This window comes from Podarcis erhardii (assembly GCF_964252035.2).
Source record: "Podarcis erhardii genome assembly, chromosome: 5".
NCBI classification, from domain to species: domain Eukaryota; kingdom Metazoa; phylum Chordata; class Lepidosauria; order Squamata; family Lacertidae; genus Podarcis; species Podarcis erhardii.
In genome coordinates this window covers 80660423-80687148 of record NC_138509.1, presented here as the reverse complement: position 1 = coordinate 80687148, position 26726 = coordinate 80660423, and the positions used below count along the sequence as shown (strand labels likewise).

Here is a 26726-nt window from a genome sequence, read left to right as displayed (position 1 = left end):
AAATTGTATTAAGAAGCTTCATGCCTTTGTTGGTTAAGGGATTGGATTTTATTTAAAAAATACAGCTCTATTAGATCTGGAAGGATTTGATAATAGATTTGGTTGGCATGCATACTTATGGTATGAGAAGGTAAAAGCTCACAAAGGCTTTTTGAACCACATAATTTGAAAGTCGTTATATGAGGTGTGGAATAGATATAAGACTTTAATAGAACACCAAACACCATGGTGGCTGTCTCTATTAGAGGCTACAACCGTAAAAAAGTTAAATAGGGGGTGGGGGAATTGGGCCACCTATGGTGATTTGTTGATGGAAAAAGATAACCAGTGGAAATTAAAACCATATGAGGAAATAAAAAAAGGTAAATGATTGGTTGCACTATTGTCAAATAAATGATTTTTTTAAAGAAGACTGGCCAATGTTGATGAGTTTTTTGGGGGAAAGCTTCATCAGAGCTTTTTTCGGGAACGATCAGCCAAAGTTGTTGAGCTTTTTTTGGGGGGGTGCCTCCGGGTCCCAGGATCGACCAAGGGACACCCCGCGGTCAACCAGTAGATTGTGATTCCAGATTTCATATTCCAGTTGCAATTCCTTAAGTTACATAGGAGCCTGCCCATTAAAACTACCTGAAGCAGTTCTTGGGGGAGAGGTATAAAGTGACCCAACTGTGCACAGTCTCTGGTCTCTTTCAAATGAATCTTACTATTGTCCTCTTAATAAGGAAGTTTTAATTATAAAAATAAAACGGATCAAATCAATTTGAAAAACTGTTGAAATGTGGGTCCTGATCAGTGGCGGAGCTTCATGCTCCGGCACCGAGGGGGGGGGACACCAGGCGGGGGTGTGGCATGTCCTGGGGGTGGGGGCACGCTGCCTGCCCCATGTCCTGGGGCATGGCACACCACCTGCAGGGGCGTGGTGCCCAGCGCAGGGGAGCAGCCGCGATGGCACCCTACCAGGATCGCGCTACCCAGGGCGGTGTGTCCCCCCCCTCCTCTTCCTCCGCCAGTGGTCCGGATTGCACTATGAAATGTGCCTTAGAATAATTTTCAACATCACTGTTAAATCTGTTCTCCTCTGTGTTGCACAACATTATACTGCTTGTCTTTTTCAAATACTATCCAACGTGTTGAATATTAAAACTTTTTGGGTGTAAATGTAGTGAAATTTCTTATTTTGCATAAGCTTGGACAAGCCAGGAACTAGTGTGAAATAAAAGTCTCCCTCAGATATATTATTCACTCATTTTACAGGGTTTCCATTTTTAAAAGACAGATCACTGCTCTAGGTATAGCAACTTGTGTGTGTGATTTGGTGAGCTATGCAAAATTAGAACTAGTAATAGCTTACATTTATAAAACTCCATAAAAGTTTGGAAATTCATAAACAATGTATATCAACACATAACTGAAATAATCAAGATATACTAGTTTTACTGTGATAAAATAGGCTACAAAATATGAATAGTTAAGCGGGATGGGCTGTGAAGAGGTCAGCTCTAAATCCCAAGTAAATATCTTGTTTATATCCTGAAGCCCTGTTCCATGCTTGCCCTGCCCTATTCCTCATTCTATCAGTAGGGTCCCTTCTGGTCTGGTCTAAACACAGGGCCACTTCACCCTATCGATCGTCTTTAAATCCCCAAGAATAATAAATTTCAAGACAACACAGCACAAACTGACTAAAGCCCTTTAATTACAAAACTGCTGAAAGGAAATCATTGATCAATGGCATTATGGGAAAATAAACTGCCCCCCAAACCAGATCAAAGTCAATGAAATAGCTGACTAGCTGCCCCATTTGGGACTTTTGCTAGATTAGTGCTCATAGACAAGTAAAAGAGGCTATACTAACACATGCTGCTTAGTTGCTTTTTGAAGCTCTCCCTGGCAGGTGTCACGCTCTGAGCATGGTTTTTGATTACTCTAATTAAATATAATATTATCAACAGATCTTCATATTGATCTCTAAAACCCCTTTATAAATAGAAAATTAAAAGCCCTGAGAGAGGGCCTCAGAGGCTAACAGGTAGGTTTAATGATTTCATCATATCAATTTTCTCTGCTGCTTACTGCTATCAATATCACAATTAAAATAAGTTTTGATTTTAGAATTTGTGTAAAAGAAATTAGTGCTTGCTAGTTCACACCTTTTGGCTTATGCAACAAATAATGCTTATTTCCATAGAGAGAAAATATTCCAACAATAGTGAATGAAATTTGCTGTGTAAACGCAAAGTATTGCAATGAAATAGTCTTTATTATGCACTGTTATATTGCGAAATAACCTATAAACCCCTTACTCCTTTAACCTTTAGCTTTCACAAGGCCCATTAACTGCTTGCATGTACACCAACAGTGCATATATATTACCTTTTTGTTATTACAAATTCCTTTTTTTAAACTAAATTCAGATCTCAAAGCTTTACTTCAGCAAAATGATTTACTGTTCTTATTTGTAATCGCAAAACCAGAAAATTAGATATCATGCCATATATTACCATAAACACCCCCCTTTTTTTTTAGGTATTGCTTTTTTTCTGACAGAAGTCTGCTCTGCTACAACAGTCCTGCTCACCATGTTATCTCTCTTCTTATTCATTTAATATTCCCTCAGGTAATTCTCATTGCTAAAACCCAAATGGCATCAACCTGTTGTTTAGCACATCTATAAAAAGGCTAGCCTGCTGGCTAATTTACCAAGGGATTGAAGCCCTGAAACCACTTCAATCTGTTACTTTGTTTCCATGTAAAAGGCTCTACCCATGGCCATGAACCTCCCATGTGAAACAAACAAAAATGCTCTTTTCAAGAAAGAAAAATTCAAAGTAAAAAACATTTAATGCATGACCCTCAGATACCAAATATACTACTACAACAACTAAGTCAATCAATATAAAAAAGGTCAATGCTTGCAACAACTTCACAATTTATTTTGCTTTTTTATATTTACAACATTGTAGGTGCAAGATTCATACATTGCTAAGTCACAAAGCGCTAGTAATTGCCTTGCTGACTTCAACAAATTACATTTTAAGGATTTCTGAGTGTTATTTAACAGATGCATTTTATCACTAATTGTGAATGTCCACCCACTTTTGCAACTGGTTTCTCCTCCCTCAAGCCCCCACCATGAGCCCCCCCCCCAAAAAATCTGCTTGTTCAATTTCAAAGATCTGGAGGATTTCAGGATATCTGGAGAAGATTTTGGAGATGCCTATTTCATAAGCACATATCTAATCATGCTACACTGGATTTCACCGTAAGTCTTTTTTATTTGTTTTAACTCCACACTAGAAATACCAAAGTGAATCTGTTTCATTAAATATAAGTACAACTGTGTAACAGGTTTTAAAAGGGGATACATTCTGGAATACATAATCAATGCTAAAGGAGTGGCGTGGAGCCAAAGCCTTAGGAGAAAAATTAATGCTTATTTATTATTTACTTAAGGCATTTGTATACTGCCCTTCCTAAGCATTTATCCCAGGACAATACAGAAGGCAGTTTAAAATCCAAAACAATATAAAATATACAATGAAACATTTTCATAATTTTGAGTAAGGGAATAACCAGCACATTTACTCTTGTTTCCAACCAATTTTGGCAATACTTTTTTGGCAAAAAGTTGATAGAACTTTTTTTTTTATGCTAGTATTCAAATATGCACTGTCACACACCCTCTGTCCTGATGAGGGTTTGCCTGGCCTTCTCAGCCATTTTATATTACCAATCATAGCCCACAATCCTAACATGAGTATATGATTCTCAGCATACCTACACCTGCACTAAGCCACCACAATTGCCAAACCACCCAAAGAAATGGGCCGCACACCTGCAAATGAAATTCAAACAACTAGAAGCAATTCAGAATCAAGAGAACATTGCATGTTCATAAATAAAAGAAGGTAAACTCTGTCTGCTGGTCACTGGGGGTTGCTTTCTAAATAATATTTATACAAGTTATAGAAAGCCAAATCTGGAAATCCACCACTGGACTCTATGCAAATATAGACCCAGATGTGGATCATAACTGCTGTTCCAAAGGAGCTCAGTTGTTTGGGGTAAAACCCAATGTACACAATCATATTTTCAAAAAAGTTTACAGTAATACTGATTTAAATGATTTTTTTAAAAAGTTTCTTAGCTTAGTTCTTCAAATTGTAATGGTTTATCCCCTTAATCTCCAACATGACCCATGTTTTAATAGCATGTTTTCACTTATGGGGTGGAGCTAGATGGCTGCGATCAAAAGAGGCATATAATCTCAGAAGAATAGAAGTTGACACAGGTAGATCAAATTATTAGATAAGCTTTGTTTATCTCTCAGAAGGCTCTGCTGAAGAGTGATAAGCAGATACCACATATGGATTTTTACTACTATTTTTTTGGATCTCTGCCTTTAACACAAGTTATTGTCATATTTCCCCTGCTTTTTAGGTTACAAGAAATACTTTGAGATAAATTAATAGGATACAATTAAGGAGATGAACACAACACTTGGTACTCCCCATATTCTTTTAAGAAAAAGGAACAGCAATTCTAGTCTATTAAGGAATGACAAAGATGTGATTTTAAATGAGCGCTATCATTCAGATTACTTTTTTAAACTGTTTATTGTTCCATTGAAAAAGGAAGAGAAACATTAAGCTCATTGCTTCAACTACTACATGTTTCACCACTCGATTAAAGAAAGTAATTCAATCAGTTTGCATTTTCTCGGGACAATCTCATTCAGATAAATTTTACTGCCGTCTTTCTAAATAGTAAATAATTATTATTGTCTCAAAATGAATTTTTGCTTGCCAAGGGCAAACCATTGCTGTTATTGTAGAGCTCTGTCAGAGAAAACAAGAAGTTAAAAAGGTTATAAAGATACCATTAACATCATGGGTCTGCCTTGTCAGGACTCAAAAGTGCTTAGTAATTGAGGCTTTTATTCAGAGTGTATTAGGACCCATATAAATGGCACAGTTAATATGATGCTTTAGGCTTTATTTTGTTGCAACCTGGCATAATCACCTACAACAGCTGAATACTGTAAATTTATCTGCTGGAGAGCACAGCTCATTCTATCATCTGTTTCTAGCTGGAGTCTTTGAAGAAAATGTTAATAGCATACGGCTTAAAGGCACATTTTAGATTCAGCCAATACAAAAAATAGCAAAGTTTAAAATAACTAATTTGTCTAAGCAGCATGCATCTCCTCTGGAATTATGAGGGCAAAAGAGGGACAAATGCATTTGCCTTAATGGCAGAAGCTCATATTTTCTCAATGTTTGAAATACGGTGGTTAAAAATATAAACACACAGTAAAGTGTGACCTCAGCAGACAAGTTCAGCAATAATGATCCACAGCAACCAACACATTACTGATCAACACCATACCCAAATATATTCATGGGCATCTTTCTGCTTATATACATACACCGTTGCTACAGCATGTACACTACATTGGTATCTGAGTGCATTGCATAAAAAGGCCAATATAAATGTAATAAATCCAGCAAGGTATAAAAATGGCCATAGAATCAGAAACACTGCAGCTACCCAGTTAAACTCTTGAACATATACAGTTGTACCTTGGATCCCAAACGCCTTGCTACTTGGACGTTTTGGCTCCCGAACTCCGCAAACCCGGAAGTGATTGTTCTGGTTTGTGAATGTTCTTTCAAACCCAAATGTCCGGCGCGGCTTCTACGGCCTCCAATTGGCTTCAGGAGCTTTCTGAAACCAATCAGAAGCCATACTTTGGTTTCCGAATGTTTTGGAAGTTGAACGGACTTCCGGAATGGATTCCGTTCGACTTCCAAGGTACGACTGTAATTTGAAACTAGGTGGAAGAGAATATTTGTACCAAAGCCTAGGCTCAACTGGGGAGAGAGACACTGGATAATATTTAAGCAAATTTTATTCAAAGGAGACCACTGGAGTTAATAAACTTGACTTACATTGAGGAACTGTACGGGGCAGGAATTTATGGCTTCTTGTGTCTAGGTCTGGAAGTTTTGGGGAAAGGTTGAAATACACTAATAGCATCAGCTTTGGGGTTACTTTGGGATGTGAAGGTGTTAGCTAACTTATTGGCAAGCATTTTGATCACTTGCTCATTTTGATAATTTTACATAAACTGTTTTGAGTTATTAATGTAATGTTGCAGTGATTTTATAGTTTTTACGTTTATTCTACAGCAATCATGCACCCCACAAGCTTGGGCAAAGGAGCAACTTTCAACTTTGCAGTATGTTTTCACAACCAAAATAAACAATTGTGTGTTGTTGTTTTTTAATTTTAGGAACAGTGCTTGTTTCACCTTGTCTCAAAACTATGCACATAAATAATAGATAATAGGTTATAGTAAATAATATTTGCTTGTCGTTTAGGAGTTGTATTTGCAGTTTCAGTGGTCTCCATAATAATGTGCACACTCAGGCTCTTTCTTTACATGCAATATATAGGGCAGGTTTAACAATGAATTTAAGCATCTAAAAGGTATACTGAAAATCTGGATTATTTTTTTTAATGTGCAGTTTTATTTTGGCAACAACAACATCAAAAGGATTCTATCAAAGCAACTTTTAATTGCAGGGTTGTGGGTTAGAGCCCCATGTTGGACAAAGATTTGCATTACAGGAGGTTAGACTAGATGATCCTTGTGGTCCCTTCAACTCTATGATTCTATGTTTCAACTCTATGATTCTATGTACAATTTCACTCTTGGGCATCTATCATATGTGTGTGTGTGATATATACTTAAATGCAAAGAAACCCACCAGCTAAGATCAAATTACACAGCTGAGAGGATGGAACTTTCAAGAACTGATATTTGAATTTCTCTGCTTTCCTCTTTCCTCCCTGTCCCTTTCATCTTTCATATCATGTCTCATTTGATACTAAGTCAGGGGGCAAGGAGTGTCATATGTTTTAACCTATGATATGGGTTTATCAGGAAATTTTGCACTGGAAAAAAATTCAATGCAAATTAAGCTAATTTGCATCAGCAAATGTTCGGTTTGCACTGGAAAATTTTCTGATGTCCAAGACAGTAATCTAATTTTGTAAGCTTATTTTCCTTGTACATAGTGAGCACAGCTAAGAACTTGGATGCTTCCAAGTTTATCTACTATTCTATTTGCAAATGGTATCCCACACAGTGTTACTAATAAATTTATGAAATAGAAAATATTACTCCAAAAATAAAACACAGGAAACATTTATTGGGAGGAATTCTACCCTACATCACTACATTTTACAGTGCTTATAAATGTTATGTGCTCTTTTTAAGTGATAAAAACAACAACAAAAGCATCTCTTATATCTCATGAACCTGTTTTACAGATTGCTGATAATCCAAAGAGACAAGAGGAGATCTGTTTGTGTGGCTTTCCTGGGGGCGGAGGAGAGACAGGAGACCAACAAACTGCATCTAAAGTGCTCTAGGATAACTTTTGCAACATAAAACAGATTGCTTTTAGACACAGGTTGTGTATAGATAAATAGAATGATATTTGGAACGCATTTATAAAAAATACAATGACTTATTAATAATTTTATACTAGCTAGAATAACTGTACTACTTATATACCCATGTGTCGTATTGTATTTTTTTCTTTTTTAATCTCTTTCACTTTATGTCTGACTGAAAATACTAAATAAAATAGAAATAATAATAATAATAATAATAATAATAATAATAATAATAAAGTGTTCTTTAAATCCCTTCCTCAACCAAGAGAGATTTGTTACAAAGACTCTACAGTTTTGATGGTGGGGGAGCGGGGACATAGGAGGATTTTGTGAGGCCACAGTACAGATTGCAGGCATGAGGGAAACCTAGAAGTATTAGCACTGCCCAGAAAGCAGGGATTCTTTGAAGAGACTGGCTATCTGGACCATTTCAACCTGGATTCAGGCCCCCTTTCAGAACCAAATCAGCCTTAGTTGTCCTGATCTTACTTCTTCTCAGAAGCTTTTCTTACCACTGAACATAGCATTCTATTGCAATACCCCTGTGGGAGGGGTACTCATGGACACTGCTTTAGTTGTTCTGATCCTACTACAGTAGTACCTCGCAAGATAAATGCCTCGAAAGACGAAAAACTCGCAAAACGAAAGAGTTTTTCGTTTTTTGAGCTGCTTCGCAAGACGGATTTCCCTATGGGCTTGCTTCGCAAGACGGAAACGTCTTGCAAGTTTGTTTCCTTTGTCTTCCAAGTTTGTTTCCTTTTTCTTAAAACCGTGCATTCACTTCGAGGAGCAACTGATAGCACGCGGTGTGGTAGCCTTTTTTGAGGTTTTTGAAGCTTTTCCAAAGTCCGTGCTTCGCAAGACGAAAAAATCGCAAGACAAAAAAACTCGCGGAACGAATTAATTTCGTCTTGCGAGGCACCACCGTATAAGGTTGGGTTCAGAGAACAGCATTGGGAAAGTGTCTCTCTGCCTCCTGACACTTGTGTTATAGGCTGCCATAAGGCCCGATACAACTACAGATGCTATTTAACTTTTATATGAAGCTGCTGAGTGTGTGAATATTAGGTGGGACTATTAGGGTGTTCCTGGTATGCCGATGATGCCCAGCCCCATTTCTCTTTAACTTCTGGGACTGATGCCTGGCAAGATGGAAATACTATGGAAGAGCAATTCTCATGTCTGGGAAATAGGTCAGTTGCCTGTTCTGGACAAGGTTGCACTCCCTCTGAAGTTGCAGGTACACAGCTTAGATCACTCCTGGATCTAACTTTCTCATTTGAGGCTCAGATTTCCTCAGTGGTCAGCTTTGAATGGTGCATCAGCTATTCCTGGATCAAGAGAGCTTGGTCAAGCACTGGTAATCTTGTGGACAGATAACTGTAATGTGCTGTGTGTGGGGCTACCCTTGAGGCTAATTCAGAACCTGCAGCTGGTGCAGAATTCTGCAGCCTGATTGTTATCAGATGTTGGATACCACCAACATGTAACACCTGCATTGATGGAGCTGCCCTGGCTGCCAGTACACTACTGAGTCATATTCAAGGTCTTACTATTAGTGTATAAAGCTCTAAACGACATGGGGCCAGTGCACTTAAAACATTGCCTTATTTCTTCTACCCAGATGGGGTGGCAGGTAGGTCCTTTGCTTTGGTCACAGTCAAACACTACCCATGGCTAAAGATGTGGACACACAAGGCTATGGTATTAAGCAGTTTGTTTTCATTAACAAAGCAAACAGCAAATACATTTTCTGAAGAATGAAATAAAGCACCATGAGTAACTGTCACCATTAGACTGACCTCTGGAAAAGCCTCAAGAATGGGAATTTGTAATTATCAAGTGTCTTACTTTGCAGCCCTAGCACTTTTTAAACATCATTTTTGAATGACTAATTATAACAGACCAAAACTACATATTCAACTAAACATACATATTAAGGAAAGAACCTATAACATACTTGGAAAGAGAGAAAAGGCATTAAAATATTTACAGGCTTGAGATAGTGGCTTTTTATGCAAAAGCTGCAGTGAGTAATATGAGTGTTTTGAGAAAATATGCCTTTGCAAATGTACAATGTAATATCTAAAGATTTATTCAGCCAACACCTCATAATCAACTCTAAATCTGAAGGGACATAAATGCATTTCATCAGAGATGAAAATCTTCAGTGACTGCTAAAATGAGAATCAAAAATTATTACAATCTAGTAATTTGGCTTGCAGCATGCATTAATCAGAAATCATAATAAATCCACATGCTTCTTAGACAGCACATTAGTCAAACAGTTTTGTATGATAACGACATTGACTAATGGGCTCCAACTTAGAAGGGTCAATCATAAACTCATCAAATGCTTCATTTAATTTCTTAATTTGGACAAACACAATTTGTTTATGGGAAAGATATCAGGTGTTCATGAATGAATAATGGCTAGGAAACCAAACTCCATTAATCAGCTCTTGATTACAAATGACTCCAAGATTGTTTATTCTAATTTCATTCATTTGGGTCAACAAAGAAAATATGAGCAAATGAAACTATTTGGTAAAAAATGGCACTCTTATTTCTCTGTATTTAATGAGGTAGTGATAAATACTGTTTCAATAACACAATGATTTTATTACCTGCGTTAAAAGCATTCTTGTTCAACAGAGAAATTAGTTCAGATGATTTATAATGAAAGTACAGAGACATAAAAACAAAGCTATCTTTTACAAGTAAATAGGTGTACAACTGCATAAGATTGTTCTGTTCTCAACAAGACCGACTTTCTACTGTAAATTGACTGAGGCAAACCCAAATGTGTCGAAGCCTTGCAAAGAGACAGGGCAAGCAGAGATAATCTAGCACAGATGAGCAGAATTTCAATTACTATCAACTGCAGACCAGATTATAGTAGACCATCAACCATACCTGGCTTAAGAGCAAGAAGAAATCCTCATCTGTCACAGCTTCCATGCCTGATATGCTACCCGATCCTCCCTTGCATGCATTTCTAAATTCATGAGAATTTGTGGCAGGAGGAGGACTTTATTTTGGGGCCATGAGCAAATCTGAAATGAGTGAGTGGCAACAGCAGCCAGTCCAGCCAAATTTGACGTGACAGTGAGCAGCAGAACTGGCTTGCTGGGAATGTCTCAAAATCTGGCACGCCTCTAATTGGGGCAATGTGCTTGTAACAACAGTGGTAGGACGGGCTTCTCACCCAGCATTTCCCTGGGTCAGCTTGGTTCTTTCCACCCAGGACAAGAGAAATAGCCACATACTAAGTGACAGCAGGGAGGCATAAGAGCACAGCCCCAGAAGCACAGAACATAGAAAGTTGTGTTGCATGGAGTCAGACCACTGCGCTCACCTAGTTTAGTACTGTCTACATTGACTGGCAGTGGTTCTCCAGGTTTCAGGCAGGGTACACTCCCAGCCCCACCTGGAGATATGGGTGATTGATGCTCTACCACTAACCTGCTCTCCCATTGCACTAGGGACCAGCTTCATCTTGTGTGAGGATAGCCTGTTTCCCCCCCCCCCCAAGTTTCCTGCTGTGCTTTTAAGTGAGGAAGTTGTATACAAGTGAACTGAGTTCTCTCCACTCTGTATCATGTACCTGTGAGTGTCTTTGCAGATCTGGCTGTCTTGGGGATTCTGCAGGCCTCTTCCTTGAACATTCAGGTTCAGTGAGGGGAAATGCTTGTGGAATGTTTTCCCAAAGAGGTTCGGCTGGCACCTTTAGGCGCCAGGCAAAGAGGTTCCTCTTTAACTAGGCCTTTGCATATGGACATCCAATACCCTTTTAAATGTGCTGTGCAAGTGGAGATTATTGGTTTGTTGTTCTGTTTTTTATTATGTATAGGTAGATGATAGATAGATAGATAGATAGATAGATAGATAGATAGCTTTTATGTTGTGAACCGACCTCAGATCTAGAGATATAGGGTGGTATACAAATTTAATAAAACAACAACAACAGGTTTCCTGCCCTTTTCCTTATAGACATACAAGGAAAAACATGCAGGCAGTATTCTGCCCAATAATTCAGCATGAGGCAATCCTGCTCTGTTTCCATAATTCTAGCCAGTGAGTTACAACAGAACTATGACTGCTGAAGGGCACTTTCAGGTTTAATTGCATTAAACATTGCAAAGTTTTATTTTAAAAATCAGTAAGCTTTTAGAAAATATCATTTTGAATAGATCAGTGATCTAAAACGTTTCCCTAAAAATATTCTTATTCTATGAGACAGAAGCAATAATCACCATTCCATAGTTTAAGATGCAGATTTTGACAGATTTCACATTCAAAGAGCAAATAGTGTCCCTATACATTCATAAATTTTATGCATGACCATGAGAAAGAGACCGTGTACTGAATAGATTGTGTATTTTTAAAAAAATAAACAATGATGTGGACATATACACTATAAAACTGTGACCAAAACCTCTCCACTATTGCTTCTTTTTAATAACAAAACTGAAGGACGAGGAAGCATCCAGGGATTTACAGGGAAGTTACATCGCTGCAAGTTTTAGGGTTTTAGAGAAAGAACAGTTGTTTTTATAATAAATGGTATTTTTTTGCAGATAATAAGAGTTCTCCGAAAAGCTAATGCAGCTTGGAGACAGAAAATGCTCAAAGCTTTAACAGAAGACTTCTCACTTCTCCTCCTGTTGAGGATCAGTCCCGTTTCGTGGAAAAACACAGAGAACAGGAACAATAGAAGTGTGATGTTTCTTTGAGTTTCCAGTGCTGACTACTTGCCATGTATCTTCTGGCCTTGGCAATGGGCTCCCTAGCTCCTAATGCTTGATGACTGAGGGAAGGGAGTCCTGCAAAGGAATGCCCTTCCACAAGTATTGGTGTAGTTGCCATCGTCTGAAATAATATTTCATGAATTTGGAGTGCAGAATTTGGCAGTGATGGTTGTGAGCTCTATCTCTCTGGAAATGGAGAAGGAGCCCTGGAGTGGGTGGGAGTGGTGACATGTACAGGGCAAGATGCCTATGGCTATCATGTCCAGGAATTGGGACAGCTGCAAGATGTCCACTGAGTGGGCATGCAAAAGAGGACTGATCATGGATACCCTCCTGGGAGAGAGAGATGCAACCCTGCTCTTTGTCCATCAATACTCCCAAGTGCTGAAGTTGGTGTGAGGGAGATGGCTCTTTGAGGAGTTGAAAAGAAAAAAGGTCATTTAGATGGGCTAGCATCACGTGGAAGTGCCTGTGAGAGAGACTTGTAGAGCAGAACAAGAGGTTGTTCAGGTAAGAGTATGCATGTACACCCTGAGGCTAAAGATTCTGCACTGCTGTGCCCATTGCCTTTGTAAATACACAGTACTAGTAATGGAAGTCATTGTAGGAGAAGCATAGCAGCAGTCAATGTCTTGTGAATAACAGGCTATGCAAATAGGGCTCCTTTAGGTCTCTTCAGGCTAGAATGTCTTTTGGGTGGAGAGCCTCTCTGATGGAGGATAGCATCTCCATCCTAAGCTTCCAGTGGGGTCACAAACTGGTTTAGAAATTTGAGGTCAAGCGGTTTGAATCCACGTGACGGGGTGAGCTCCCGTTGCTTGGTCCCTGCTCCTGCCAACCTAGCAGTTCAAAAGCACGTCAAGGTGCAAGTAGATAAATAGGTATCACTCCAGTGGGAAGGTAAACGGTGTTTCCGTGTGCTGCTCTGGTTCGCCAGAAGTCATGCTGGCCACACGACCCGGAAGCTGTATGCCGACTCCCTCGGCCAATAAAGCGAGATGAGCACCGCAACCCCAGAGTCGGTCACGACTGGACCTAATGGTCAGGGGTCCCTTTACCTTTTACTGAATGCCAAGATGCATCCTTTTTTGCTACCATGAAGAAAACTGAATAAGCACCAGAGTAGGTATCTTCTGAGGAAACTACCTTTGAAGAAACCTGGCGAGTATCCCTCCTGCTGGTGACAAGTGGAAGGAGTCCAAACAGCTGCTGGAGACCCTGGTGAGTAGATGGAGGTACATTGGGAGTGATGGGTCTGCTGGGCTCATTCTTGGAATCTGGGACAGTTCCATGAAGGCTCATGAAAGTACTGGAAGAGACCAGAGGAATGTCTGGGGAAGCATATTTTTTTTTCCTTTTCTTTGTGAGTGAATGAACTTTTTGTTGCTGGTGATTTTGACCAGCACTTCCTTGAAGTCTGCCTCCCACAAATTTGGGTACTTCACATTTAGATGATTCAGATGCTTTATCAGCAAGCACAGTCTTCTTGAGTTGTATTACTTCAGTGAGAGGAGGCTTGGATGTAGTCTTCTGAACACTGCTGAGGCAGAAAACAGCAGGGGGGGGGCGAAGCCTGGAGCAACTCAGAAGCCTTGTGGGCATCTTGGTCCTTAGAGGGTTGAAATGGAGGGGGGCACCTGAGCCATGACAGCAACTTCCATGTATGAGGATAGGGTCTCCTGCAGAACTGGCTGAACTGAAGAGCACAGTGGTACTCCAAAGTGCTCTCTGCCACTTGCCATGGACACAAACAATAGAATGAGAGTAGTGATCCATTCTTCAAAATTGCCATGGCCGCCATTTTCAGCCGCTGATAAAGGCAGGAGAATCTCAAGCAGCTGGACACTGACCATGGCTGTCATTCAGTGCTGCCCTCCATGGGCTTTTTGATTGCCCAAAGGCACTTTGGAGCACAAGGCAGGAGGAATTTTCCCCATGGAGAAACATGGTTCAAGAGAGTCCTATCCTTTTGGAGTGGGGCAGGGAAATGAAGGCAATGGGCAGCTAAGGTAAACGGGGCTCTCATTTTTTAAAGAGCCAGACACTGAGGTCCACCTCCAAGGGCCTTCTAGCAGTTCCCTCACTGCGAGAAGTGAGGTTACAGGAAACCAGGCAGAGGGCCTTCTCGGTAGTGGTGCCTGCCCTGTGGAACACCTTCCCATCAAATGTCAAAGAAATAAACAACCACCTGATGTTTAGAAGACATCTGAAGGCAGCCCTGTTTAGGGATGCTTTTAATGTTTGATGTTTTGTCGTGTTTTTAATATTGGGAGCCGCCCAGAGTGGCTGGGGAAACCCAGCCAGATGGGTGGGGTATAAATAAATTATTATTACAGTTGTACCCCTGGTTACGTACTTAATTCATTCCAGAGGTCCATTCTTAACCTGAAACCATTCTTAACCTGAGGTACCACTTTAGCTAATGGGACCTCCTGCTGCCGCCATGCTGTCGGTGCATGATTTCTGTTCTCATCCTGAGGTAAAGTTCTTAACCTGAGGTACTCCTTCCAAGTTAGCGAAGTCTGTAACCTGAAGTGTTTGTAACCCGAGGTGTTTGTAACCTGAGGTACCACTGTGTTGTTATTGTTGTTGTTGTTGTTGTTGTTGTTGTTGTTAGGCAAGAAACAGATGGAGAATGATACAAGGCAGCTGTGGGGAGAAGAAAAAAGTAAAGAAAGGAGTGCTCAGTAAGGAGTGAGTATGAGCAAGAGGGGAGGAATAAAGTCTTCTGTTTAAGCTTTAGGTATTTCCTGTCTCCAAGCTGTACAGGAAGCTGCACTGCCTGTTTGAAGACCTCTGTCATCCACGAGAGAGATGCATTTGGCCTAATTTTATAATCCTATGCACTCCTAGCATATTCTTGCTTCTGAAGAATAATACTTAGGACTGAGCTGTATATACACAAAGTAGGCACTTGTACAGAGAAATGAAACAAGTAGTATTTAAATATAAAATATGAAGCAAATGAAAGACCTTTCCCCACAGAATAACATTTTTTTCTTTAAAAAATGATAAGGGATTCTTGTTGTTCTGAATCACCATCTCCATTGCTGTGCATTAGCTCAACAGTCAATATATATATAATTAATTTTCTTGGCAAACTTTGCTAAATACAAATAGATATAAATAACTTAAGGTAACCACAAATTTGTATTTGACTTGAGATCAATGACAAGCATGCAAGATTCAGCTGCACATAATTAGCACACATTTGCATCAGAATAATTTATACCATATGTTACAACATTTGCAAAATCCTATAGTTATAATCTAAGCATGAGTTACTTTTATTTGGAGCTAGAAAAATTACAGCTAGAACAGCAATTCTGAAAAGTTTGGGACCAATTCTGAAATCAGTAAGGTCAGTTGGAAAAATTATTAAAAACACACACAATACCCCATTCTTTAATAACTAGGCCAACCCTGTATAATTGTTAATATCTGGAAAATAAAATGTTAGACTTTACCCACCACTATAAATATAGAATATTTGAGGTATATTTTCCTTCGAAATACTGCATTATAATTCTGTTAGTCATCTAGACCTAATACAAGTTAGGTTAAAGTATTAGGATTTCAGATAATTTCATAACTTAATTGTGGTGTGCCTTTTGATTATAGAGATGGGACTGAAAAATGGGCTTACCATGAACCAGTTCTGTGAGAGAACCACCATAATCTCAGATCTCATATATCCTCCTATTGCATTTCACATGCTGCCTGTAACCCATCTGTGCTACAGTAACCAAAGCATATTGCTAAGTTTTTCAATGGAAATTAATTTCAAATTCCATCAATTTTAATCTTTATATTTCAAAATATGGAGCCGTCAGGCCACTGGCCAGTTTAGCCCAGTATTGTCCAGTATGATGGGGAGTGGCTCCCAAGGCAGTCAGGCAGAGGTATGGCGCATAACTTCTTACAAAATTTTTAAATATGGGATTGGACTTGGGACCTTATGCATGCACAGCAAATGACAATTGGGTTAGCGAATGGACACTCTTCACCCTTCCCATCAAGAAAGAAACTTCACCAGCTCAAAATCCATGGGATCACTAACTAATTTTGCCAGAGGTTCACTTTGAGAGTGGAATGGGGTGCAGTAAGCAAAACTTCAAGCTCCTGTACCCACAATGGCTAGCTACCAAGTGTTGTTGCCAAATACCATTCCTCCATATTCCTCTTTTGCCTTTGCTTTGGTTAGACTGGAAAGGGAGTGGGGGAGAATCAGATTTGGCTCAATTTTCCAGTAGCTGATCCTTCTTTTAAATAGCTGGTACTTGAATCCTGGCACAATGGAGGCACAGTAGAGGAGTAGTTCCTGTGTCCAAGAAATTGGTCAACTGCACTTCCCCTGAAGTAGCGGTTTTGCAGTATGGGGTTGCTTCTGGATCCAGCTTTTTTACTCGAGGGCCAAGTGTTGCCCCAGTGCCCGGAAGCACCTTTTATTAGCTGCAACTGGCACAACAGCCACAAATGTTCCTGGGCTGAAAAAGCATTAGTTCGTGCACTTCAAGATTGGATTACTGCAGTGCTCTCCACGTGGGCTTCCTTGCATTTGATTCAGAAGCTGTGGTTGGCGCTGAATGCTGCGGTACAATTGCTAACAGAAGCAATTGTTATCATACAACAACTCTGCTCAGAGACCTGCAAAGGTTGCTAGTTTGCTACTGGGTCAAGTTTAAGGTGTTACTCTTAATATATAAAGCGCCTAGCAGCTCAGGACTAGTTTACTTGTGAGATCGCCTTACCACCATATATGCCAATTTAACCGCTTCATTCTGTAGAACTGGCATGCCACAATAAACCTTCTGAATTTGTAGGAAATCAATCTTTTAGTATGGCACTATGCACACTTTGGAACTCCCTGCCTATCGAAATCACACAGGCATCTCCACTGTACTCTTTTAGGCACCTTTTATTTAGGCAAGTTTATTCACAGAAGTAGAATGTTAACATGTCTTTTAATCTGGTTTTCATCTTATCATTCATTTTAATTATTTTCAAATGTTTTAAATTGTTGGTTTTAACTGTGCTTTACAGATGTTATTGTTTTATTCTTTCTGTAAACTGCTTTGAGGTTTTATAACAATCAAGGGGTATTGTAAAATCAATCAATCACATCTTAATGCAAGCAAAACGCCACATTGCCACTCATTTTTCAGAACTGCCTGACTCTGGGACAACTTTGAACTGTAGACTTGCAATTTTCCACCTATTTTATTCTATTAATAAAATTCAATTTTGGGGGAAAGTTTCCCCCTTGTATTTGTTGCTCCATCCCTTAAACTAGACATTTCCATTTTGTACAACGTACAGGAAAATTGTACTATTTCCCTATTTGTTACCACCTACCTTAAAAATGGCTTAGCATAACCATTGAACACTGGAAGAAAAAGGCCACCCAATTTAACTAAGCAATTTTCATTAAAGGAAAAATAAGCAAGAATCTATAAAGTAATGAGTGATCCTATTAGTTCCACCAGACTAAAATCATACAGTCTACGTATGTGGTCTTCTAAGCCACATCTGTCACGAACCATTTTGGAACCATGGATTGTAGACCACTTATTAGGAAAGACTGAACAAATACAGATTTGTCGTTCTTAAGAATTATTTCATGAAAGACTGAAGACAACCATACAAGAAATGCCCTAACACATTTGCAGCAGCTAACACTAATATATTTGTATTTTATCTGTCCAATTCATTTATAGGAACATTTTCTTTTTTAAAAAAAATGTGATGCAGAGTTAACTGGAATAAACTGGCTATATAATCACAGGATAATGAGTTAAACAGCCAAACAGGCAGATAAGCTGTCAAACAGCTCCATTAAATATAAAACATTCATTATTCCTCTGTCAGTTTTTACCACATATTGCTAATGTCATATTAACATCTCTATTCTGAAGTCTGCTTTAAACTATCAACAATTCTGTCTTTAAAATACAGTATTTTGCATGCTCTTTTAGAAACAGATTTGAAATGCAGATTCCACACACAGATCAGACAGGCATTTCAACTCAGGACCTTTGAAAGCTCACATCAATCAACTTTTGTAATTGTCTTTATAAGCAGCAGAAGAGAATCTTACCAATATGGCAGATTTTCACTATGTTTTTATATGATAGTAGAAATTAACAGTTCACAAATGTTCACATCTATTTTATTTTTTTCAAAACCGCATTCTTAAATAAAACCACAATTATTCAAAATATGTTATTTTATAAACTATTAATAATTTCTTATCAGAATAGGAAATCCAATTTTTTTGAATGCTGCCTCTCAAGTGTTTGAGAGACATGGGATACATTTAATATACCAACAAGCACGAATCCTTTTATGGTTCTCTGTCATTCAATAATGAATTCTGGAAAAGAAATCAGAGACACCCAAGTGGTTTGGCAACTGTAAGTGACAGAAGCTATGCTAAATCCTCTGTTTACACTGGGGATTAGCTGAGTAGATTGTGAGCAGCAAACTGAGCTGTCCATGGTCAAGGGAACCTGTTCCTTGTCAGCCTATAGGGCACAAGGACAAAACATGGTCCTGGTAGGAAGTGACCCATAAACATATTCCAACGAAGGATTTATACAAAGCCAGTCTGCCTCATAGAAACTCCATATGACCATTAACTGGACTCCAAGGCTTGCCAGGAGGCCTAATTACAGGTCTACAGAGCCCAATAACAAAAGCTGAAGAGCTTTAGCCTAGGGATGATCTGCTTTATACTGACTTGAGAGAGTCCATATAGAGTGACAAAAAGAAAGAGGTTTAGCTTTAAAATTCTCCCAAGAGAGACAGCATTGTAACTAAGCTTGGAAAGCGCACATGCAACATACTTCAGATAGGCTTAAACATACTACCCTCTCAAAATTAACATTCAGCTACTGCCTGCTTAACATCTGCTAAGTTGCTGTGATATTGTTAGACTATGCTAAAATGGCTTTCTTCTGTCTAACTATTGAGAGGGATAAGTAAATAAAGTCACTCAAATATAAATTTATAGTTGATAGCAATAATCCTTTCTGAGTGGCAGTTCTTACGAGCACAAAATTAGTTTCTTTAACAACTCATTAAAAGCGGTTATGTGACTTTAGTTATTACCCTTACTGTGCAAATATATCTACAGTCTGTCATTAACATGAAATCTCTTACCAATATCCAAGCAATACAAACTAGATTTGTGCTCTTATAAACACAGATTAGTAGTTTAGGCTTCTTGAAGGCATACCTTACATAAGTTCCAGAGTGACTGAGTAGTTATTAAACTTTATATAAAAATTACCTGAAAACACCATGAACATGATAAATAGACCAGGAACATGAAGTGCTTTCAAATACACAAGCTAAAACAAATAAACCCCAAAATACTATCCTCAAACTCTTTTATATGTGCCTTGAAAACCTTTGTCTGTACTTTAAAAATCAAACTGAAATACTCAGAAATTCAGACATTTTTGTTGAACACTCAGATATGCTAATGATGTTGCACACATTAACACATGCAATGGTTACTAAAACAGAAGAAACTTTGTGCGAACTATGAAATACCAGTTTTCCAAACTAAAGTATATGATTACATATTATTTCCTAGGCTAACAACTTGCTACTTGAACTCTAGAAAGGTTTAGTATTTCAAAACATGAAATAAAACTTATGAAACATAAATGAAGATCTTAATATGTGTTATAACCATACAGCTAAATAGTCGTGTGTTTGTGTGTGGGTATAAAATTTTCACTCCTCACAGAACAAGAAACCATAAAGAACAAAATGTTGATTTCCAATATTGTTCAACATAATCCCTAATTTTACAAAAGGAATCAAAGGGACCGTTTATGTACTTGTTCTTTTCAATGTTTAAATAAAAGTTAGGAAAGAGGTTTCAAATTTCATGAATAACTTTAATGTATTTTCCAATCCCATAATTCATTTAAGAGTAATCTGGACCTAAGGTTTAAACTCCCATTTTAAGTTTTTTAGATTAAAAAGTGTCACAAGAACCTCAAATATGCCTTGAAATCTACAGGCTTCTGATCACAATGACAAAAAAATTCATAGTATCTTTAATACATTCTCGAGGTGTTAAATTAAAAAATGAGGTGTGACAGCTCAGAGCAGTATAAACAAATTGTACTTTTCAAGGTCTGCCCTGTCACATCTACTTTATAATTATATGCTTCAGAGACATATTAAAAGAATGGGAGAACAATGCATACGTTTCAAACTATGACGGAGGAGATGCTACACTGGAGAATGTGAGCATTTATTGGAAAATGGAAAAGAAAAGAAAGGAAAGTTTTGCTTTTTAACAAAAGATTTCTGCAAAACAGTATCCCCTACAATAGTTACTGTATATTCCACCATTAGGTTCAAATACTAATAAGAAAACACAAAGGCGGAAAAGTAAAAGATGTTCTTATATGAAGGAGTAGATAGTTTAAAAAACCTTGGTTTTGTCTTTTAGGCTAAGGTATACACATTTTTTTTAGATCATTATCTCCATGATCAGCTGCTCTCTAATGTTTTGTTGTAAATAGGTATGGATACAAATAGAGAACTGTAGCACCTTTATTAAATATATTTAAATGACAGTTCTGCTAATTGACCACACAATCCAAAGTATGTTTATTCAGAAGAAAGTTCCATTAAGTTCATTGAGGCTTACTCTCAGGTGAGTGTGAACAGGATTACAGTCTCATTTACTTACTGTACTGCTATAATACTTTATGTATTTATTTTGACGAATTACATCACACCCTTGGTCAAAAGACCTCAAGGCAGGAAACTTTTGAATTACATGAATGAGCCAAAATATAAAAACAAAACATGCAATTTTCAGTTAAAATAACACAACGCAGGTCAAAAGATTTCCTAACAAAGGCCTGGATGAAGAATAAAAGCTTCACCTGGCACCAAGAGATGGAATAGGATCAGAGCCAATCAAATCTGATGAGATAAGGTACTCCAAAACTGGGTACCATTGCTGAGAGGCACTAAAACAACATTATTGCTTCCATCCATTTACTTACCAGCAGCTTCAAGAACCAACTGTAATCTAGCTTTCGCCTGTTCAGCAGCGGACTAGAAAAAGGGAGGAAAAAGGAATAACTATTATATTTTATTTATTAAACTTGAAACCTGTCATTTCTCCCAAAGGAGTCCAAGACAGCAAACACCAAAATGATAAAACAGATGACACTAGTAAAATTAAAATATAAACATATTTAAACCATCTAAAAACTTGTTATGCAGTCACATACTCTCAGAGCTGATAATTTCAAGGTTGGCAGGAACAGTATCTTCCAGCTGCCAAATGCCTGGGTAAACACAAAGTTAGTAATAAGGGACCCAGGTGCATTTCACCAGGGAGGACATTCCACAAACAGGGAACCGCCACTGAAAAGTCCCTGTCACAGGTCAATGCCAACTGGGCAGCAGCCAGTGGCACCACTAGCAAGAGGGTCTCCTATGCAAAGTGCAGGGTCCAAGATCAGAGTTAGAAACTGAGATATATAAGCTAGGCATCAAATACCACCTTAAAACTAGGTTACGGTCAACACAACAGAATGTCTATTCACCAGGGCGTTGGACTAGATAACCCTTGGGGACTCTACAATTCTACAATTCATGAGCAAAACTACATTGCTTGGCTGTAGCTTGCTCTTACAACAACAACAATTAATAATAATAATACTTTTATTATACGCCGCCCATCTAACTGGGTTGCCTCAGCCACTCTGGGCAGCTCCCAACAAAATATGAAAAACACAATAAAACTTCAACCATTGAAAACTTCCCTGAACAATTCACTTGCCCCAGTATGCAAGAAGGAGAAATACACACATTGGAAATGGAAATGGAAATGGAAATGGAAATGGAAATGGAAATGGAATTATCTATGAACTAAGGCAAAGGTTTTTAAACTGTAGTCTCTGAGTTTCATTGGGTGACCTGGGGAAAGGCTGCAGCACAGACAAAGATACCTGCACTCAGCCCTGCACTTACTTCACTTAATGTGACGATGGAGGACTAAGATGCCCAGCAATGGGTCCATACGCCTTTTGCTGTGCACAAGTCAGCTGACTCAATGGAGATGTCAATCACCTTGTGCCCAGAAATTTCCACACAGTCACAACTGGACCTGCATCAGTAGCTAAACATGCCTGGCACCCAGGAAATTTCAAACAGTGCCCACGATTGATATTGGTGAAGGTTTGCTTTTGGTACTCAGGTCCCAAGCCATTGGACAAGGGGAAGAGAAATTTCATTACAATCAAATGGTATATAAATCTTGTTGAATCACTCCCTCAATTAATTGATAAAATATTGTCAACCTCTGCTCCTTGGGCTAGGGAGCAGCTGAACATGCAAAAGTCAAAGCTCACACCCCACACACATCTTAATGCAAGCAGGCATAAATCCTTGCATGAACAGAATAAGTTACTCAGCCTTACATTGGATACAACCCTTATATACACTTTATATATATTTAATAAATGTAAAAGCATGCAAATTTCATTTTTTATTAGCTAGCATTGAAAATTGTTCAAAACAATGCTTTAGTAAACAAAATAACAAAAATGATGTGACCTGTTTAAAGCTAAGCAAGCGACAACGATATATAAACATGTAAATGCAACACTGCATCATCATTATGAATACTGACCAACAACCAGAAACAGAATTCAGCATTCATCTTATGTATTGAGCCACAGAAATTGCCTTTATACTGCTCAACTGAAAAATACCGAACAGTCTGTTCAGATAGTCTAAGGTTTAGACTCTAAAACACTGTCTCAAGTGTACAAAAACCTGCTCATGTGAGCAGTAAGAACGATTATCTCATATTTCTCTGGACATGTAAACTAGTTTGCCTAATGGTGCCAATTAGAGCATCTTAACTGGCTCTATGTCAACAACATAAATTGTCTCCAGCTACACAGAATTGTGTCTATTGTAAAGAATCCTCAAGCTGACCTCATGCCATTTTGATAGTATGCAATGCACCAATCATGAACTTAACCATCACTATATTTGCCTGCCTACTTTTTTATGACTCCCAACAAATTTTGCATTTACATTACTAGTATTCTGAACAGTTTGCCTTCTACTAACACAGCCTTATAAATCCAGATGTGAATATTACAAAATGGACCCAGTAACCCCAAATGGACCCTATAAAATCAACTAGAAAAAAATTATTAGCTTGTAATATTACAACTGATTTATATAAAGCTTTATAATAAATACGTAATTTTAAATGGATAGCAGTAATTGTTTGTCTTACTGCTGGTAGTGCTAGAATAAATTGGGAGCAATCATTCTCTTCAGCTTTATTCCGTTTACAATAATTGTGCCAGTGTGGTTTAGTATATATAATAACAACAGCAGGATAAGGGGGAAATGAAATAGTGATTTGTTTTACTTTTGTCCCCAAAGAAAATTCTACAATAGGTCACATCTGAAAATAGACATATTGATTCTATGATTCATTAGGCATAAATATGTTAGTTAATGGATTCGGACTTATAGTACTTGCTGTATTTCGTATATATAACATAGTTGATATATAACACTCGCTCTCTATATAAATATTATTCTTTTTGTAAAAATTCCAGAACTTGATGGTTTTCAACAGCCCCAGTGAAAAAACAAACATATGAAAGAAATCAATTCAGGTAATAAGGGCTCTTGGGGGGCGGGATCCAAGTAGACAATAAGATGCAATCTGGAGAAGCTAAATAATACTACTTAAGTCCCAATAAAGCCAATATACTTTTAATACCAATGCTAGAACACCCTAGGTACCCATAATCCCCACACAAGTTTTTGTGTATTTTTTATATAAACATATATTTGCTTTTAATCTATAGCCTAGTTTGCATGTCACATTAAGGCAAGTACAGTGGTACATCTGGTTATGAACTTAATTCGTTCCGGAGGTCCATTCTTAACCTGAAACCGTTCTTAAGCTGAGGTACCACTTTAGCTAATGGGGCTTCCAGCTGCCGCCGTGCAATTTCTGTTCTCATCCTGGGGCAAAGTTCTTAACCACAGATACTACTTGCGAGTTAGTGGAGTCTGTAACCCAAAGTGTTTGTAACCGGAGGTGTTTCTAACCTGAGGTACCACTTTAGCTAATGGGGCTTCCCGCTGCCGCCATGCAATTTCTGTTCTCATCCTGGGGCAAAGTTCTTAACCAGAGGTACTACCTGCGAGTTAGCGGAGTCTGCAACCCAAAGTGTTTGTAACCTGAGGTGTTTCTAACCCGAGGTACCACCGTAAAAACAAACTGGTTTCAAAGTGAATGTGTTGTGTGCTGGTGTACACTGCTGAAAAGTTCTTCTTCCATTTCCCCTCTGCTCCTGACAGAGTCTGGCTTCTCATGACATCAAAACGCAAACCCAGAGTGGTAACCACCATTTGCTCTTGGCTTTCTGCTTGTGATTTATTTGGAGAAAGGAAACCACAAGCCTGAGTTTGGAGTTTACAACAAGTGGCAATACAGCAGAACCAGGGGAAGAGTGCTGTGGGAACTTTTGAGCGCTAGCACGCTGCTCATTTGCATTAAACCATTGCTTGTTTTCAACTATGGTTTAATGGAAAGTGTGAATCAGGCATTTGTTGCAAGCCTGCCTGGGGGCTTTTATAGGCAAATGATGGGATATGAATCTTCTAAAGTAAAAATACCAACCCAATATGAAAGGCTTATATGCACAAGGCCAACACACCCATGTATACTCAGTAGTAGCCCCACTAGAAATCTGTAGGAACGATGAGCAGTAAGTCCTACTGAAAATTAAGAGAGTCGCATACAGCATTTAAGAAAGCAATTCATGTACATGAATGAAGAAATGTACAGAGATCACTTTTAAATAATTTCCTAAAAGGATGCAATCTCTGTAGAGAAGTGGTATGTTGTAGAGATGAAAGTTCTTCCCTAATCTCTCTCTTCCTTAATGAGACATGTAATGGAAATTCCCACGATGGGATATTTCTAAGCTATACAGGAAGTTCTCTCTTAAGATAAAAATCATATCACAAAATCACAGAATTGTAGAGTTGGGAAGGGACCTTGAGGGTCATCTAGTCCAGCCCCCTGCAATGAAGGAATCTCAGGCAAAGCATCAATGACAGATGAGCATCCAAGCTCTGCTTAAAAACTTCCAAGAAAGGAGAGTCTACCACCTTTCATGGGAGACTGTTCCACTGTTAAACAGCTCTTACTATCAGAAAGTTCTTCCTGATGTTTAGTTGGAATCTCCTTGTAACTTGAATCCACTGGTTTGGGCCCTAGCCTCAAGGAGAAGGAGAAAACAAGCATGCTACATCTTCCATGTGACAGACCTTTAGATGTTTGAAGAAGGCTATCATATATACTCTAAGTCTCCTCTTTACCAGGCTAAACATACCCAATTCCCTCAATTGTTTCTCATCAAGCTTAGTATCCAGACCCTTTGGTTGCTCTTGAAAAGGGTGTGTGTGTGTGTGTGTGTGTGTGTGTGTGTGTGTGTGTGTAAGAGACACTGCAGACTGGAGTCTCCTCACAAACAGGAATCACAGATCTATTTACAAGTAAGAACATCAGCCAACTGCCTAAACGATAGGACAGCTGTCAGCTTTGAGAAGTGGGATAAGTCAATTTCACTCCTAAAATACACACACTCTCTCTTTGCGTGTGTGTGTTTGTAGGGGAAATGAATATTCCCATATGTAGATACATGCTTGCATGAAGGAGAGAGAGAGAGATTAGAAACTGAATGTATTGAGATAGGAGGCTGGGAAGGGTTTTAGCTTGCAGAGGTAGACAGGAGAGTGAAGCCCTTCTTGTCAAAGTATCTACGCATCAAGTGCACAATCCAGAGTACCTACAAACTAGCAGATTTACTCGTCAGGACAGGGCTCATTACAAGCTGGGATGCTAACTCCTAACCCATGTGTACATATAAAAATATGCATTGAACAGCAAGGGAATGTACAGAAATTTTAACTATTAGTTTGCACCCTCGTTGCTCTTCAAATACAGAAGAAGGCAGTGCCTGCGCAAGCAGCTCCCTACAGCCAAGCACAGGAGAACAAAAGGCAAAACATGGCACATTATGTATCTCAAATCAGAAACACTGAACTAAGGGGCTAGTGATCACAGCCATTAGTGATCACAGCCATTCATATATTACATATCACCTGGTTAAGTTCACACTGACATCAAGGCAAAATTTAGCCTGCACTTCTACTGCATTTCTACTGAGTACATCTAGTACAGCAACTGATTGAAGTCACTGAAATAGTAAGGGCCAAATTAGTTTATCAGTGCCCTTCCATATTACATACATTTTCAGAGGTGCCTCCCATCTAGTAAGTGGCCGATATTCCGTTTCTGGTTTAGGACCAGTGATGCTCATTTACGCCTTATTATTTATTTATGCTATTATTATTAGTTCCTAGTTTATAGCAGAGATCCAATATTAATCAGAATGTTTGGTCAGCATAACTGCATAA

At 38.6% G+C, this 26726-nt stretch overlaps 1 protein-coding gene across 3 annotated transcripts in view; it reads right to left on the bottom strand.

Annotated features, from left to right (window-relative positions):
* The window catches only part of RSRC1 (arginine and serine rich coiled-coil 1), a 161742-nt gene that overhangs the window by 55968 nt on the left and 79048 nt on the right, over positions 1-26726 (bottom strand). For all 3 annotated transcript variants that reach the window (XM_081862751.1, XM_081862749.1, XM_081862750.1), the window contains exon 6: positions 21257-21308. In XM_081862751.1, coding sequence (XP_081718877.1) covers positions 21257-21308 — 52 coding nt within the window. The remainder of the gene's footprint in view (positions 1-21256; positions 21309-26726) is intronic.